The sequence below is a fragment of the Aquarana catesbeiana genome, linkage group LG02, assembly GCF_042186555.1.
Source record: "Aquarana catesbeiana isolate 2022-GZ linkage group LG02, ASM4218655v1, whole genome shotgun sequence".
In the NCBI taxonomy this organism is placed as follows: Eukaryota; Metazoa; Chordata; class Amphibia; order Anura; family Ranidae; genus Aquarana; species Aquarana catesbeiana.
The window spans coordinates 401,911,836-401,930,921 of NC_133325.1; the positions used below are offsets into that span (position 1 = coordinate 401,911,836).

Genomic DNA, 19,086 nt, shown 5'->3' on the forward strand with positions numbered 1-19,086 from the left:
CAGCTCACTACTACAGCTTCCTGGCACCTGCGCCCTTTCACTGCCCTAGCAGTCCCTGTCTCCACTACCAGGGGTGCTTGGACAGGAAATGTGCAAGAGGCCACCCTCATCTCAGGCTCCACAGTCAGGTATGTGACACCCAGGTTTAGATGGCTTTACATCCAGATAGTAATGAACGGCATTCTACTGCTCCTCACAGGTGTTGTTCTCCGTTTCACTTCCTTACAGGTACTGTACATTCTCTGCTCTTTGTCTTTTTCCCTCCTTCCTGGGCTCTGGACCACGGTCCCTTTAATATCTCATAAGAGCAGTGGGTCAAACCCAAAGATACCCGCCAAAAAGCAAAAAAACAGGAAAGGCATTAAATCCTACCCTCCCGGCCAGGACATTGCCTAATAGGCAATTCTAACTTGCTTACAAGTGCAGCGTGTATATATGTTGTATGTATGTGTATGCATGTGTATGTATGTAGCATGTACTGTGTGTGTATGCAGTGTATATGTATGTTGCATGTGTGTGTGTCAGGTAGGTCAGTGTATGTCAGGTAGGTCAGTGTGTGTCAGGTAGGTCAGTGTATGCCAGGTAGGTCAGTGCATGTCAGGCAGGTCAGTGCGTGTCAGGTAGGTCAGTGCGTGTGCTCAGGCTGGTAATAACACACAATTTTAAGTTGTTTGCACATATAAAATGTTATCATTATTTTCTTTTGTGGTATGTTTTACCTACTGAAATCCCTGATTTGTACTTGCTGACATGTGAATAGTTCCTTAACTGTTGTAATGGCATACAGTATGAAACATTGATACAATTGTTTAAAATGTATTAAATCAGAAAATTAAAAAGTAATTTGATCATTAGGGAAATCTAGTGAACGTTCTTTTACCATGGTGTTGGTGGATTTTAAAGCTTTTCACCTTGGCCAATCCGAGGAAAACTTTTATTCATTGATAAAAATACAAAGGCTTCTCCTGAATGACTTTGATACACTAAGACCAACTTGATCTATACCTATCAGCAGAGTGAAAGTGCATGATTTAGCTGCCAGAGCACAGCTCGGTTTACTGTATCTAATGTAGCTAATGCCACTACAGTCTAATATAGCAGCCCCAGTAGCCGGACCATGCTGGCATTAAAATAATTTGCTTGGACCATTTTGGCCCAAATTACCTATTTAAAGTGATATAAAACCTGGAATTCTACTTTAAAGAAAATCCAATCAGATGTGGAAACACTAATGTATTCACTACCAGTTTCCTATCCAGATTCCATGTAAATAAAGAAAACACAAACTATCTTACACATTAATTCTGCCTCAAATAAAATAGAAAAAAACTCTAGTAAGCCTGTGCTGTATAGGAATACCCCTGTGGTTATGTTTTTTTTAAGTTTAAAATAGGGTGGAGAGGAGATGAAACCTCTGTCAGGTTTTAATTGCTTTTCAATTTCTTATTAGAGAAATTCTCCCTTCCAATCTGTTCTGTGTGGGCCTCAAGAAGAAAACACAAAATTTGGAGGAAATAGTCTTTGTTACTGCGTGCTTACACACCTCAACAAAGATGGGATGATTTTAGAATTGGCAGGTAGGCAAGCTATTGTGCAACATGCTCAGTCTATAAGGCAGACTGGTGCCACGGTGCAGTTAACCAAAGAATAATTTGTAAGAAGGCTTGGAAGTTGAGCATGTAGACTATTTAGAACCTAGAAAAATGCTGAAACAGCAAATGATACAGTTATGTAAGGATATAGCAAAGTTGGCAGAAAATGTGGCAAACAGTAATGAATTTCAGAAGAGCATTTTATGTTGCATTGAAGATTTCTTTGAACTGAATATATAGTTCCAATATTAAATATCAGAGCATCATAGCAAGTCCCTAGACCATCTATGTAAATTTATAAGAATAGAGATGGAGGGTGATAAATCTTCAATGGCCTTCCACTTGGAATGCTTAGTCCCTATGGTACTAGCATACATAAGTACAACAAATTTAACAGCAATTTAATTTAGCAACCTATTTTGCTCTACAATACAATTGAGATTTATTTCTCTGTTTTTAAAAAATGGCAAAAGGTTACTGTCATCACTAGGCTATTAGGAAGGACATCTTCAAGACTCAACTACAATGCCACATCATACTGTATGACAGGGTTGCCAGCTGCCTGTAAATTACCAGTTTGTAAAAATCAGGTGGTTTATACTGTACGTAAATGTCCGTTAAGGGTATTGGATGGCTGTAAAAAACATGCGCACTGTGGCTGAACGGTGTTCAATAAGGGTCGAGACCGAGCCATTCGCGCCTGTGCTGTGTGGCGGTGGGGCAGCTCTGGGAGGGTGCGTGCCTGCTCTGTGCTAAGGATGTCTGATATCATTGCATATGGGAGTGTATAAAAACCACGCCGACGTGCCCTTTTCCCGCCAGCTGCCATTCCATTGCAGAAGTTGGGGGGCACACAGCAGTCTACTTGGGGCAATATAAATGAATTCAATGGAGCAGCCTACTACTCTTTGGGGACAATTATGAATTAATGCAAGGAGCAGTTTACTGGGGGCAGGATGAATGAATGCAATGGAACAGTCTACTCTCTGAGGGCAATTTGAATGAATGCAGTAGAGCGCGGTCTACTCTCTGGGGGCAATATGAATGAATGAATATAGCAGTCTCCGGGGGTAATGACTGCAATGAAGCATCAACATATATACTATCATGTTCAGTTTTTTCTCCTTCCTCTTTGTGCAGTTAGCTTTTCCTGAACTCACAATGCCAGCCTGTTCTATCACTGCCGCCAAGCTTTGCCGCATGCACCTGCAAATGAACTGCACCAAACACAAGGTCAGCTGCATACCTACAAGCACCAATGTCACCTGCTGCAACTCCTGAAGCGATTTGCTATAGTATCCTTCATCCGCTCTGTGCAGTTAGATTCTCCTGGACTCACAATCACGCTGCTGCTGTTGACCAGCCTGTTCCCCCATTGTGGCCAACACCTGCTGCCTCCCTCCTTGGATTAAGTGAGCTGCACCAAGCACAAGGTCAGCTGTCTACCTCCATGCACAAGTGCCACCTGCTGCAACTCTTGAAGCATTTACTTTGGCCTCATTATTCAGCTATATCATATGGTAAGCAAATAAAAATTTGCTTTGGTGTGTTTTTTTCAAAAATGATCTGTTCTAACCTCACGCTTGGTTTTCTCCTTCTCCCACTTTGTTCTTTTCTCGGATTCACAATCACGCCACTGCTATTGACCAGTCACTGACACTGCCTCTGGCTCCCTCCTTGGGTCAAGTTAACTGCGCTTAGTCTGCAAGCATTCTGTGACAGTCTGATCCTGGAACTCTGTCCTCTGGTAAGTATATGTCTAGTTTGGAATCCAGTTTTTTTGGGTATCAGCTGTGTTTATATGTGTTGGGAACTGGGGTCACAGCAATCAGATTCATTTTTCTGCCCTTGAAAACAGTCAGCGATGTAGTGAGAGGCCAGGGGTATGACTCTACAGGTGCCACTACCGCCACCAGTTTAGACAACGTAATCTTCTAAATAGTAAGTGGGTGTCTTATTTTTCAATATTTTTATTACAGTAACAAACTCAATTAAGGCACAATCAATGAACAAAAATGTAAACAGAGGTGAAATTGAGTACCCACACAGGGTGCCTTTCCTTCAAAATGTCCATGAACACAAGACCGTTAAATATGAAACAGAGCAATCCCAACATAAGATGTGCTTGGTGGGTGTACCAATAAAAATAACCAATCATCATAAGAAATGCAAGGAAGAGGAAGAAGAGGAAGAACATTTTTCACCAAGTTCCAAAAGATCAGTTTTCATTAACAACTATAGGGTTAGGATTGAGTTCACTTGCTGGTGGCACTGTGCTGCTCTGGGCTGTTTGCTGCAATTCCAGCGTCCACCAGCAGATGTCTCCCAGAATCCTGCAGGCTGTAGTAATCAGCCACACTTGCGTTCAGCCATTAAAGCGGAGTTCCACCCAAAAATGGAACTTCCGCTTTAAGTACTGGTGACCCCCTGACAAGCCACATTTGGCATTTCATTTTTTTGGGAGGGAGCGGGTACCCGGTTTTGACAGGCACCCAGCTCCCACTTCCTCCCCTGGCGCCGCGGCACCAGAAGGAAGTTCACCTCTCCCCCCTCCCTCCCTACAATCTTCTGGAACATGTCACAAATCCCAGAAAGATTGCCCGGCCATTCACAATGTGCAGCGTGGCTCGCACATGCACAGTGTGCGCCCGGCTGTGAAGCCACAGCCAGGAGGCCACAGTTACAATGCTGGTGCTGCAGAGAGGAGGGGGAGAGGTGCGAGGCTTCGTGTGCCTGCATCGCTGGACCGTGGAACAGGAGAGTGCCTGTTTATTAAAAGTCAGCAGCTACACTTTTTGTAGCTGCTGACTTTTAAATGGGTGGAACTCCACTTTAAGTGGCTATTTAAGGCTACTCCTCCCTTTCCCCAGCGTGTCACTATTCTGTTTGCCCCCTTGTTGCCAGAGATCCTGTTTCAGGATCTAGCTCCTGTCCTCCTCTACCTTGCTCCGGCTCCCTGCTTAGTACCCAGTTTGTCCTCCGCTACCTTGCATCCCTGCATTCCCTGTACCCTTGTAAGTACCTTGTATATAGTTGTACTTAGTAGTTTAGTTCTTTAGCTATTTTGTCCAACCTCACACCCCCCCCCCCCCATGCCAGCCAGGGCTTTTTTTCTGGTGAAACTGCTGGGTTTGGTAATGGACACTCACTGGCTGTGACAGTGCTGCCAGTGAGACAATTTTGATTGGTATGCATACTCATAGACTCACCTTTGAGAACTGCAGCCGCGGAGTAAGCTGATAGCTGGCCGCATATCTCGATGTACCCTCTATAGTTCCGGCAAGTGATCTCTTACTGTAGGCATACCATAGCATACTAGCTCATTATGAATTACTTACCTGAGATCGAAGCCCCTGCAGTTGTCCTCGTACCTCGCTCCGGCGACCGACATCGCTCCCAGAGTTACTTCTGGGTATCACGGGCTCCGGCGCTGTGATTGGCCGGAGCCACGATTATGTCACTCCCACGCATGCGCGCGGAAGCCACCAGTAACAGCACAGTCGGAAGTGCCGTTGCTTCAGTGCGCATGTGCCAATGACGTCGGCACATGCAAATACAGGGGATATCTCCTAAACCGTGCAGGTTTAGGCAGGGCTTTTTTTTCTCGGAGAATAGGTGCAGGAACCCCCCCCCCCCGTCTGAGTCACCCCTTGTCTCTGCCCCTACCCACCACTGACCACCGTCTCTTGATTCCACCCCCTACCCACCTACCAGTACTGCCCCTTTTAGAGAACACAGAACCAAGTATCATTTTGTGGTGCTAAATCATTTGTATGGAGCATGTTAATGATAAAAAGAAAAGCAGTAATATAGATTCCCTGCAGCCAGGAACAATAGAATCCCAGCAATAGATCCCCACACAACAATAGACTCCCCCAGCAACAATGGACTCCACCCAAACAAGAATAGATTCCCTGCAGCAACAGTGAACCACCCACAAAAAATATCACACCCAGTAACAAAATATCCACCCAAGCAACATTAAACCCCCCTCCCAGCAGCAACAACAGATCTCCCAGCAGCCAGCATCAATAGATCCTCCAGAAGCCAGTAAAAATAGACCTCTCCCTCAACAGTAGATCCCTTCCAGCAATATAAGACCCCCCCAGCCACAATAGATTCCCCATCAGCAACAATAGACGCTCACAAAAAATCAGATCCCCACCAGTGACAATAGATCCCCAAGCAGCCAACATCAATAGACCCTCCAGCACACCCCACACCCCATGCTATTACATACATTCAGTGCTGGAGGTGCCGGAACTGCGTTCCCCCCTCGTTCCCACTGAAAAACAGCCCTGGATTTAGGAGATATCCAGTGTAGCTACAGGTAAGCCTAATTATTGGCTTACCTGTGCAACCACTTTAAGGATATATACTTGTTTGTTTGCTCACTATTTCTATGTGTAGCTACGTGTCTGGTCTCCTTACTGCAGAAACCTGACATATAGCTTTCCTGACTTTCGCCACACAGGCATCTGCAGCAAAAAAGGCTGTAGGTAGGGTTGCAACCTCATCCCTTTACAACCGAATACATATTACACAGGTTCTGTGGCTGATTAAGGTGATAATTAAACTCACTTGGTGCCTTATCTGCATTAAATTAGCCTCAGAACCTGTGTAATTCATATATGTTTGGTTTTAAAGGGATGATGTAACAACCCTAGCTGTAGGTTATACAGTTACTCAAATGTAACCACTTAAGGACTGTAAGGATTTGCCCCCCTAATGACCAGGCCATTTTTTGTAATTAACTTACTTTTACTTACAATTGCGCTTTAACTTGCAATTGCGTGGTCATGTGACATGGTACCCAAACAAAATTTATGTCCTTTTTTTCCCCACAACTAGAGCTTTCTTCAGGTGGTATTTGATCTGCGGTTTTTATTTTTTGCACTATAAACAAAATAGTATGACAATTTAAAAAAAAAAAAAATATTTTTTGCTTTAATAAATATCCCCAAAAATAAAAATCTTCATCAGTTTAGGCCAATATGTACAGTATCTCACAAAAGTGAGTACACTCCTCACATTTTTGTAAATATTTTATTATATCTTTTGACAACCCTGAAGAAAGAACACTTTGCTACAATGTAAAGTAGTGAGTGTACAGCTTGTATTTTTATTTATTTTTATTTATTTCAGGTACTTATATAGCGCCATCAATTTACGCAGCACTTTACATATACATTGTACATTCACATCAGCCCCTACCCTCAAGGAGCTTAGACTCTAAGGTCCCTAACTCACATTCATACATACTAGGGACAATTTAGACAGGATCCAAGTAACCTACCAGCATGTATAACAGTGTAAATTTGCTGTCCCCTCAAATTAACTCAACACACAGCCATTAATGTCTAAACCGCTGGCAACAAAAGTGAGTACACCCCAAATTGGGCCCAATTAGCTGTTTTGTCATGTGACTCGTTAGTGTTACAAGGTCTCAGGTGTGAATGGGGAGCAGGTGTGTTAAATTTGGTGTTATCGCTCTCACTCTCTCATACTGGTCACTGGAAGTTCAACATGGCACCTCATGGCAAAGAACTCTCTGAGGATCTGAAAAAAAGAATTGTTGCTCTACATAAAGATGGCCAAGGCTAAAGGAAGATTGGCAAGACCCTGAAACTGAGCTGCAGCATGGTGGCCAAGACCATACAGCGGTTTAACAGGACAGGTTGCACTCAGAACATGCCTCACCATGGTTGACCAAAGAAGTTGAGTGCACGTGCTCAGCGTCATATCCAGAGGTTGTCTTTGGGAAATAGACGTATGAGTGCTGCCAGCATTGCTGCAGAGGTTGAAGGGGTGGGGGGGTCAGCCTGTCAGTGCTCAGACCACACACTACATCAAATTGGTCTGCATGGGTCCCAAAAGGAAGCCTCTTCTAAAGATGATGCACAAGAAAGCCCGCAAACAGTTTGCTAAAGACAAGCAGCTTAAGGACTGAATTACTGGAACCATGTCCTGTGGTCTGATGAGACCAAGATAAACTTATTTGGTTCAGAGGGTGTCAAGCGTGTGTGGCGGCAACCAGGTGGGGAGTACAAGGACAAGTGTGTCTTGCCTACAGTCAAGCATGGTGGTGGGAGTGTCATGGTCTGGGGCTGCATGAGTGATGCCGGCACTGGGGAGATACCATTTATTTAGGGAACCATGAATGCCAACATGTACTGTGACATACTGAAGCAGAACATGATCCCCCTCCCTTCGGAGACTGGGCTGCAGGGCAGTATTCCAACATGATAACGACCACAAACACACCTTTAAGACGACCATTGCCTTGCTAAAAAAGCTGAGGGTAAAGGTGATGGACTGGTCAAGCATGTCTCAAGACCTAAACCCTATTGAGCATCTGTGGGGCATCCTCAAACAGAAGGTGGAGGAGCGCAAGGTCTCTAACATCCACCAGCTTTGTGATGTCGTCATGGAGGAGTGGAAGAGGACTCCAGTGGCAACATGTGAAACTGTGGGGAACTCCATGCCCAAGAGGGTTAGGACTGGAAAATAATGGTGGCCACACAAAATATTGACACTTGGGTCCCAATTTGGACATTTTCACTTAGGGGTGTACTTTTGTTGCCAGTGGTTTAGACATTAATGGCTGTGTGTTGAGTTATTTTGAGGGGACAGCAAATTTACACTGTTATACAAGCTATACACTCACTACTTTACATTGTAGCAAAGTGTTCTTTCTTCAGTGTTGTCACAGGAAAAGATATAATAAAATATTTCCAAAAATGTGAGGGGTGAACTCACTTTTGTGAGATACTGTATTATTCTACATATTTTTGGTAAAAAAATCACAATAAGCATATATTGATTGGTTTGCGCAAAAGTTATAGTGTCTACAAAATAGGGGATAGATTTATGGCATTTATTTTTTACTAGTAATGGCAGAGATCTGTGATTTTTAGCGGGACTGCGATATTGCGGTGGACAGATTGGACACTTTTGACACATGGTCCAAGAGGACGATGTGAATTTGAATCTTTTCAGGGTGCCCTTGCATGTAACAATCCACTCCACAGCTTCCATGATCAAAGTCAGTCACCTTCTTGGTTCAGTCCCTACAACTTGGGACCCTCGGGTTCTTTCAATGAATAGGCTTGCCAGCGGATTGCTAGATCAGCTCCGCATCCAGTGAACCGAGCCTGACAGTTTGTGTATACAGAGCATTTTACTTATCAGAGAATACCATTAGGCCTGGTTCACACTAGTGAAACTGCAATTTCATCTGATTTCCAATGTAATTATATATGACTTGGTGTGTTTTAAATGCGATTTTCATACTACTGCAATTTCTGAAAGATTAGAAAAATAGGGGGAAAATGCACTGAAATTGCACCAAAAAATGTGTGTAGATGCACCTTTGATGTGTTTTTGATGCGTTTAACAGGTATGCAAAAACAAAGGAACACATGCACAGATGTCTCACCAATAGAAATAAAAGATGCAATATGTTGTCAGTTGGTTTAACAGCTACTGCCAAACACTGAAATATCAGTTCTTTGGATGAATTGACCCTTAGCCTAGGTTCACACTGATGCATGTTAGAAATTGTGCAGGTTCAGCGAGTTGAAGCGGGTTCATGCACAGATGTCTATTCAAATCGCCCCCTGAAGTCACCAAAAGTGGTACAGGAACAACTTTTTGCCAGCAATAGCCGTCGAATTGGCCCAAATGTGAATGTGGGCTTAAATCTAAATTAACAAACTGATAGCAGAAATGGATGCACAACACATTCTGAGCACCAGTTAAAGTGGAAGTCAATGCAAAAACTAAAATATCTGCATCTATAGACACCAGGGATCTAACACTAACCTCTATCCCTGTAAAGAAACAATGTGTATACCTTTTTGGAAGCCAATCTGACCCGCTCCGACCGGATCCCACGCTGAGCTGTCAGCCGTGGCTTCACTGTAGGGGTGGGTGCAGAGGAGACGGACGACAACAGAATCCCCTTAGCATGGGTGACGTCGCTTCCCATTCATTTTCACAGCCGTTGTCGTCTGTGTCCTCTGCAGAGCTTCTGCCACTGGAGACTGAGTCAGAGCGGGTCAGATCGGCTTCCAAAAAAAGGTATGTATACTCATCTTTTCTTTACAGGGATAGAGAGGTTAGTGTTATGCCCCATACACACTATTAGATTTTCTGCAGATTTTGGTCTTCAGATTTACCAAAACCATGTATTTCAAGGGCCTGACTGATTGCATACAAATTTAAACTCTAAAGGCCTCGTACACACGACACGAAAATCAGATGGAAAATTTTGTAAGACGAGCCGTCTGCGGAAATTACAAACACACATGATCGGAATCATGGAACGACCCGGAAGAGTTCGGTCTTGTAAACTATCGTTCGTAATCTAGAATGAACATTCGTGACGTGGCAATTGATGAAATGTCGAAATGCAGCGCACATTCTCATCTTCTTTAATGGGATAGTTATGCTGTTGATACTGATGTAGTTATGCCAAATGCTCGAGAAATGAACTTCCTCTTTATACTCTCGTAGTACGTCACTACATTCGTGTTTGTCGAACGACAATTTGCGGATAGTTAGTATGATAGACAAAATCCTGCACATGCGCTTTTGACAAAATTCATGACGCTGGGTCGTACGACGATCGAACCGTGTGTACGAGGCTTTAGACCCCATACACACGATTTTCTGCAGATTTTTGTCTTCGGATTTACCAAAACCATATAATATGAGGTCAATATTTCATCAATATACATAACATCAATATTTCATTGCTGCACATCAGTAAAGCTCAAATAAAGATCAGAATAGTTATTACCCCATTCTTATCTCAGAGACTTGAGCTCACCTTTACAAAGGGGAATGCTGCTCCTGGTTTAAGTGGCTCATTTTCATGCTCCAGCTGGTATCGGACATACTCTTCCAAACCCTTCTCTTTGTAGATTCGCTGTTCTTCCTCCATAAGGAACAGTGCCCGTGAAGATACTGCAATGGTGATTGCATTTTGAGGCTTTGGCTGTAAACGGAACAAAAGAATAAGTCACTGTGACACATTTATGACCTATACATAAATACAATAGCACAATGAGGAATGTACTGTAACTAAGAGGTATGCTAGGTGCAGTGCGCTTTAGGTGTGATGCGTTTTGCATTCATTTTAAATGCATTGCCATTCACCTCCGTAACATCTCTAAAATTTGCCCCTTTTTAACAAATGAGACCACCAAGCTCCTCATTCACTCCCTCGTTATCTCTTGCCTTGACTATTGCAACTCCCTTCTCATTGGCCTGCCTCTCCATAGACTATCCCCTCTTCAGTCTATCATGAATGCTGCTGCCAGACTTATCCACCTTACCAACCGCTCAGCATCTGCCAACCCTCTACTCCAATCCCTACACTGGCTCCCAATCACCCAGCAAATTAAATTCAAAATACTAACCACAACATACAAAGCCATTCACAACTCTGCCCCAAGCTACATCACCAACCTTGTCTCCAAATATCACCCAAATCGTCCTCTCCCCTCTTATCAAGACCTCCTACTCTCAAGCTCTCTCGTCTCCTCCTCCCATGCTCATCTCTAGGATTTCTCCAGAGCCTCTCCCATCCTCTGGAACTCGCTACCTCCACCTGTCCATCTATCCCCTACTCTTGCTACCTTCAGGCGATCCCTGAAAACTCATCTCTTCAGGAAAGCCTATCACGTCTCCAACTAATCTTCTACTACTTCCATCAGCTCATTCCCCACAGTTACAACCTTTTGTACCACCTGCCCCACCCTATTAGATTGTAAGTTCTTCTGAGCAGTGCCCTCTTAATCCTCTTGTATTTTATTGTAACTGTATTGTCTCCTTTTTATATTGTAAACCGCTATGTAAACTGTTGGCGCTATATAAATCCTGTATGATAATAATAATAATTCCTTTGGAAAGTGTTCTTTGCCAGATTTTCAACCACAAAAGAAACACGCATGATTTTTTTAACACACAGTACCAAAACACAGGGGTGTGAAATAGCCCTTACTTTTGTAGTGCTACACAACCAGTCTGCTGAACAGTCTGTTTTCTCTCTCATTTCTAAAAACAACAACTTTACACTGAAGAAATATGCAATATTTGGCAGCTTACCAGTCCTTAAATGCGATGGCTGTATTACACTTGCTCCCTAGGTGGCTATATTTTCTCCTCCATTGTATCTGTGGGGGCAGCCAAAAGTTGCTACCTCATCCCTTAAGGACTGGTTCACACCTATGCAGGTTGCAGTTTGCATATTCCAGGTTAATTTTGCATTTTTCAATGTACGTGTAGTCATGGTGTTAGCACTACTGACAAACAATCCGCCAAATCACCCCACTACCAGACTTCATGCATCCTTTCCAGGGACAATGAACAGTCTTTTGCAAGCTTTGTTTTTGTTGTTTCATTGGGGGGGGGGGGGTACAACTTGGATAGGGATATGGGATGCCCATAGAATTCATCATTGCCATCATATTTAAAGATTCCAATACACTTTAAATAAAGTTAGAGCCTGAAGACTGAATGTGCATAATAGACTAGATATAAATCTTCCCCTGCATCTCCATGCAAACTATTACTCCTCCTGCATCTTCAAGCAGACTACTGTTCCTAAGAGTTCTCCATCCGTCATTGTGTGAGGGACAAGCTCCAGCCCAGGGCCATTGTGCAGGAGTGGGTAGGGGGGGTGGTTCTTCAAGGGGAAGCTCTCTCAATGCTCTGCCACTTGTACTCCTTTCTCCTAGGACATGTGGGTGTTCCTACAAGGCTGCAGGATCATCACCTATTCGTCCACCAGGGTGCCATGGACAGGTCACCGCCTCCGTGTGGCCAGTCCTAACGCTCTAGGTACGTGGGGGGGGCAGGTCCACGGTTGGATGGACATATCCCCTAATGTCATGCTTTTACCCTTCTCCTTTTAGGCCGTCCAGGTCGGACTGCCAGTTTACTGTTCGAGACGACAGGGACCTCGCCAGGCCGCAACGTCAACCTTCCTAATCCAGGTCCAGATGTGACTCTGTCTAGGACCCATCAACAGAGGAGATGTTCCCATTCCTCCTCCAGGCGCCGCACCCACCACCATGACAGTTGCTCTGATTGCAGAGCCTGCTGGGGATGTGGGACTCGAGTCCTGGAGGGCAAGTCCTTATGTGACCCATGTTATGCCCAGGTGGTTGGGGAAATAGTATGAAAGCGGACAGATAGAGTTGCTATATACAGGATAGGCTGCGCTGCTATTTTTAAGTGAATGTGATCATAATTGATTGATGTGACCACAACAATAACATCCTTGTGTAGTGAACAACAATAAAGAAAAAGTTATAATGAAGAAAAAATAGTGTTTGCTGACAAACAATAAAAACTTAGATCTCACAAATTAAACCATTGCAGTCAAATTTTTTAGGATACAGAGAATCAGAAACCAAGAAATTTTCATATAGTCCATATAGTCAAAAAATTCTTGCTGGAAAAATCTTTCATATTAGAAGGAAAACATCAATCTTCAAACAGTGTGAAGCATTCAAAGGATGTCTCCCTGGGGAGCGTGATGTTAAAGAGAATTCCTCCACCTCAAACAAATCTGCCCCTTACCAGATCACTAGATCTCCTGTCACAGAGATCATACGAACAGGTGGCTGTGTCCCCCAGCCACTGGGTCTCTATTGGGAATATATCTCACAGGTCACCGCTCAGAAGATCCACTGAATGAAGAATTACCGCTCAGACCCCAAAGATAAATAAAGAAGAAAAAGCTCCATAGCGTGATACAGTTACCGTTTATTAAAAAAATAGAGTTGCTAGTTAAGCGTGGGTTGCAACAATCCCTCAAGGAGTGGGGTACAACTCACACTCTGAGCCAGTCCACCACTTTCAGGAAATTCGGCCAGCAAAAGACCGATGAGAGCTTTTGGTCGGAAAATGCGACCGTGTGTATGCTCCATCTGACTTTTGCTGGTGGAATTCCTGCCAGCAAAGATTGAGAGCAGGTTCTCTTTTTTTCGGTCGGAAAAAAGTTCCTATCCGAAAATTGGTTTGTCTGTACAAATTCCGAAGCGCAAAATTCCTATGCATGCATGGAAACAATTCGACGCATGCTCGGAAGCACTGAACTTAATTTTCTCAGCTCGTCGTAGTGTTGTACGTCACCGCGTTCTTGACAGTCGAAAGTTCAGAGAACTTGTGTGACCTTGAGTAGGCAAGCTTGAGCGGAATTCCAAAACTTGGATGGTTTTTCCGACGCAAAATCCGCTCATGTGTACAAGGCATAAGAGGGGAATTCTCCTCACTTTGGAAGTGTCATGGGTTCCATGTACAATGATGCGGCACCAGGTTTTACCCCCAGTCCAAGCTGCTCAGGTTCTTGCCAATCGGCTCTGAACTTAGGTATTATTAAGCATTTGCACCTGTGGGTTAGTGTTCGAGCAACATGTCTCCACGCTGAAGCCGTACCTCCTTCCTCTGGCGTTTTTCTGTTCCTTCTGTACAGTTCTCAGTGTTTTCCTTCTTGCTGCGCTCTTGTATTTCCCTCAGTTCCTGTCCATATATCCCTTCGTTTTCTGTTGCTGTGGGGTCTCTCTACAGCATTGTTTCTTGTCGTTTGGCTTTGCCCCCGTTCCTGCTTGCTGCGTCCATCTCTCCGTGCGCTATTGCCCAGTTTCCCCCGCTCTCCTGTACTACACTCTTGTTCTGTGTCCTCCCCCTAGTGTCTCTTCTTGGTAGCTGCTGTAGTCTTTTCTTTAGTCCGTGTATCCTGTGTGTAGCCTGAGTCCATCCTGTGTGCTGTCTGCTGAGACTGTGCCTTCACGGGTGTGTTAGAGAGCCGCAACCTGGGGGCTGTCTTGCAGTGCAACATCCGGACCTCCAGTGGCTCTGGTGAAGACCAGGAAGCTCCTTAGATCCTGCAACTCTGACACAGCCCTGTTTGCCTGCAGTCACACTGCTCCTGCACCTAACAAGACCCATACCCTGGCACACCCATTTAATCATCCCTACTGCTCCGCTAGACCCAGAGGTTTAAAGTCCCAGGTGTTCCAGACCTCAGATTGTGACAGGGAGATTTCCACTAACTTCTTGTTGTGTCTCTGGAGACAGGAGGTGACAGGTGTTTTAACCCTTTGGCTATAGGCACTCTAAGATTTAAGTGCTAGTAGGACAATGGAGCTTACATGTGATTTAATCAGACTAATTACAGTACACTTCCCAAAACAGACTGATTTCTGTAGTGTAATAAGCTAGCTATATGCAAGTTGATAATGACTGATAGCTGTTACTGTATAGACACGACTTGTATTTATTACATATAATGCAAAAAAAATGCATAGGTACTATATCTATATATTATATAGATATAATAGGCATTATATCTAAGGTCATCATTGGTCATCGTTATTATAGTAGCACCCTCTAGTGTGCTAGAAGTGATAGTGTTTTTTTGGTAGAGTAGGTAAATTTCCAGGCTTGGCTGGTGTGTTTTGATCTGGGTTGGGAGTAACTCAGAGCTGGTGACTCACAGGCAGCATCATCAAGATCTCCCACTTCTTTCCAGAATATTCTAATATCTTCTGGAAAGGGAGGAGAGGAAAGGTGGAGCTGTTTGGGGTATTCTGAGGAGCCCTGACCAATCCCCAACCTGGATTGGCAGGGGACAGGCATCCTTAAATATTTTAAATATTCAGGGTCAGCCCAGTGGGGGAGGAGTTGTTCAGGTGGAATCTAGAGATGGAGTGCTAGGCTGTCGTGGCCTTCGAGGGAACTCCCTCCCCAGTCTGGGGGGGAGGGGGGTGACCTTGGGCCTGGGGCTCGGGTGCGGACAGAACCCTTCTCATAACAGATGGAGGTGTCCTGGACAGGTGACACTGGTGCAAGAGAGGACAGCAGGAGAGCACTGCCAGGCAAAGTCTCCAGGAGAGGAACAATAGGTCGCAGCCAAGAGGGCTGGTGAGTGACACACAGCCAGGAGAGGACTGGGGAGGCACGCCTGAGAGGACTGGGAGATTGCAGTCTGGGATGGGTGCAGAGCCAGTGGAGTGGACTGTGGTTGCATGGGGAGTGGAGAGAGGCAGCTACAGCCAGGAGAGCTGGCAGTGCCTGAAGAAGTGGTACTGGGAGCAGTAGCCACGAGGACAGCTAGCACTGGGACTTTCTACATTTTTTGCTACACCAAAGGGGCCCGAGGTCTCTGCATGCCAAGGAAATTCAATATAGGCCTGGCTGCGCCAGTGTCAGGCCTGCAAATCAGAGCTAGCTGGTCTTGGAAGTGCAAGCACGTGATGTGCTGGAGGTGTTAAGGAGAGAGAGTTTGCAAGCAAAAGATGTGCTGGAGCTGAAGTGTAGAGGTGTATATACAGAGACTGTATATAGGTTGAGTCCCGTGTACATTGTGCTTCAATCAAGTGGGCATCCCATACTCCCTTACCCCATCCAAGTTTAATACCTTCAATAAAATAAAAAACAACGTTCAAGGCCTGGTTTTCTGCCTGAGGGTTAATGTGAACTGAGCGCCTGGCTGGGCAGGGTGAGAGATGGACCACAATACTCAGCAGCTCTCAAGAGGGTACTGCTACATTATTATTCAGTATTTAAATAGAAACAGAAGAGTAATAGCAGAAACAAGTCCAAGTGGTCCATCGAGCCTTACCAATTTTTATGTATTTATTTTTTTAACCTCTTTGCGCCGACTGTACGCAAATTTGTGTTCGTGGCTTGAATGGGTTAAACCAGGTTGATGCCTGCAGCATCAACCAGCCGCCCGGCTGTTATCCTAAAAGAGCAGGAGGGGACGTCCCCCCCCTCCTGCCGCCTTCCGCCACTCTTCCTGGGCCTCCCGTCCCACCAGGAGATCCACTCCACGATCTGGCGTGTCCGCCGGCTGGAACGAAGCCAGAAATGGCTTAGATCGAGTTTTAGATCGAGTTTCCTTTGTAAAAACACGGAAGCGACGTCACAACATCACTTCCGGTTTACTCGGCTGCCAATGCACCGATTTTTAAAAAAATGACAGTATTCAGAACCGTCGTTTTTGCCGTTCTGAATACTTTTAAGTGCAAAGAGTACCTGTCACCACCTATTACTGTCACAAGGGAAGTGATCAGAATTTTTTTTTAAAATGACAGTGTAAAAAATAAATAAAATAAATGAGAAAAAAATATATATAAAATTTGAAATACCCGAGTGCTCATACAGCAAAGAAAGCGCATACATAAGTTGTGCCCGCATATGTAAACGGTGTCCAAATCACACATGAGATATTGCCGCGATCATCAGAGTGAGGGCAATAATAATTCTAGCAAAAGACTTCATATATATATATATATATATATATATATATATATATATATATATATATATATATATTTGGGGGTTTTAAGTCTTAAGCATTTTTTCTACAAAAATACAGATTTTAACTTGTAAGCAACAAATGTCAGAAATAGGCTTAGGTATGGAAGGGAAGGGTTAATTTTTTTTGTCTGAGTATAGATCTATGTTTGCCTCAAGCATGTTTGAAACCACTGAGGCCGGGTTCACACTGTAACCCGCTGCGGATCACACAGGAGTGCTGAGCGTCCCTGTTCCCCGTTTCAGGGACAAATCAGGGCTGATTCTAAGCCTAAATTCGGCCCTGAAATGGAGCCAAAGACGCACAGCGTTTCTGTGCAGTGCGCTCTGCAGCCACAACAGAGATATGTGAACCGGCTCCATAGGGAGCCAGTCACATTCTCCTGCTATGTGAATTGGATGCGGGGAAACCCGCATCTAATTTGCATAGGTGTGAACCCGGCCTTACTGTTGACTGACTCACTAGTCGGTTAGAGGCCACTGCTAGTTTGAGACCATGTCCCTGTGTTCTTGATTTTAACTTAACTACTTCAATACTGGGCACTCTCCCCACTTCCTGCCCAGGCCAATTTTCAGCTTTCAGTGCTGTCGCTGTTTAAATGACAATTGCACGGTCATGCTACGCTGTACCCAAACAAAATTTTTTATAATTTTCTTCCCACAAATAGAGCTTTCTCTGCGTTTTTATTTTTTTCTCTGTTTTTATTTTTTGCTAAACAAATAAAAAAAGACCAAGAAAAAAAAGTTTTTCTTCGTTTCTGTTATAAAATTTTGTAAATAATTACGTTTTCTCCTTCACTGATGGACGCTGATGAGGCTGCACTGCCAGTCACTGAAAAGGTGGCACTGATGAGCATGGATGAGGTGGTACCAATTTGGTGGCACTGATGGGCACTCATAGGCGGCACTGATATGCAGCACTGATGGCCACTTATAGGCCGCACAGATGGGCACTAAAAGGCGGCACAGAAGGGTACTTATGGGTGGCACTGATAGGTGGCACTGATGGATGGGCACTGATAGGCATCACTGATTAGGAGGCACTGGCAGGTATGGCTTGTGGGCACACATTGGCATCATGTGTGGGCACACATTGGCATCATGTGTGGGCACACATTAGCATCATGGCCACCAGGGATGCCATCCCTGGTGGTCCTGGTGGCATCCCTTGTGGTCCTGGGTGGGCATCCGAGGGGGGGCCTGCGCCGATAAACAATCAGCGCAGACCACACCTGTCAGAGGAACAGCCAATCAGCTCTCCTCTACTTGCGTCTGTCAGACGCGAGTGAGGAAAAGCCCATAAACGGCTCTTCCTGTTTACATCATGATGAGCCGTGATTGGACACGGCTGATCATGTGGTAAAGAGTCTCCGTCAGACTGACACGCCACAACGATTGCCGCAATGTCAGGATGTCGCAACCACTTTGCCGACGTCATTTTGTTATATGGTGGGTGGCAAGTGGTTAATATTGAAAATACTGTCCTCCTGAACCCTATTCTCCCCCTTGATGATATAGCGCCAACAGTTTGCACAGAGCTTTACAAAATAAAGTGGGACAATGCAGTTACAATAAAATTCAGAACAAGAGGGTTAGGAGGGCATAGACAGCTAGAGTCATCATAAAAAGAAAAAAGGTCCATCTTTTGACAATAATAGAATTGGCTCAAAAAAGCCAGACTTAAAGGTGTCTAGATTTCCTAGATACAGCATTACTATCTTTATCAGTTGCATTAATCATTAAATTGTCTCATTAACTTCATTGAAGATGCTGCTTAGGTCATTACAGTGAAAAGCCATGTGGCCACAATTATCATTTCACATAATTAGATTATCTTGACAGTTAAAAATGTTTCTTGCTTAGATATAATAGATTTTTTTTGCAGCGCATCTGACATGGCATATAATGCTATCAAAGATATTGGCGTACTAGCACACGGTTGATTAGGATTTGTATGAGTGTGGATTGATGGCTTGTGCATTGATGACAGGCCTTCATAGGTATAATCCATCTCTGTGGGGGCTGTGGGATGATGGATCAGTGCACACTACACTGTTCATCGATAACCACAAGTATTGGTCACGCTAGAGGGAAATAGTCACAGCAGTAACACACCATAAAGCTAGGTTTCCAGTATTGCGACCCCAAAGTCATGTGA

The 19,086-nt window shown here is 44.3% G+C and overlaps 1 protein-coding gene across 1 annotated transcript in view; it reads right to left on the minus strand.

The window, feature by feature from the left end:
• The window catches only part of NT5C1A (5'-nucleotidase, cytosolic IA), a 102,334-nt gene that overhangs the window by 64,148 nt on the left and 19,100 nt on the right, over positions 1–19,086 (minus strand). Inside the window, exon 2 of the mRNA XM_073615284.1 lies at positions 10,426–10,593. Coding sequence (XP_073471385.1) covers positions 10,426–10,593 — 168 coding nt within the window. The remainder of the gene's footprint in view (positions 1–10,425; positions 10,594–19,086) is intronic.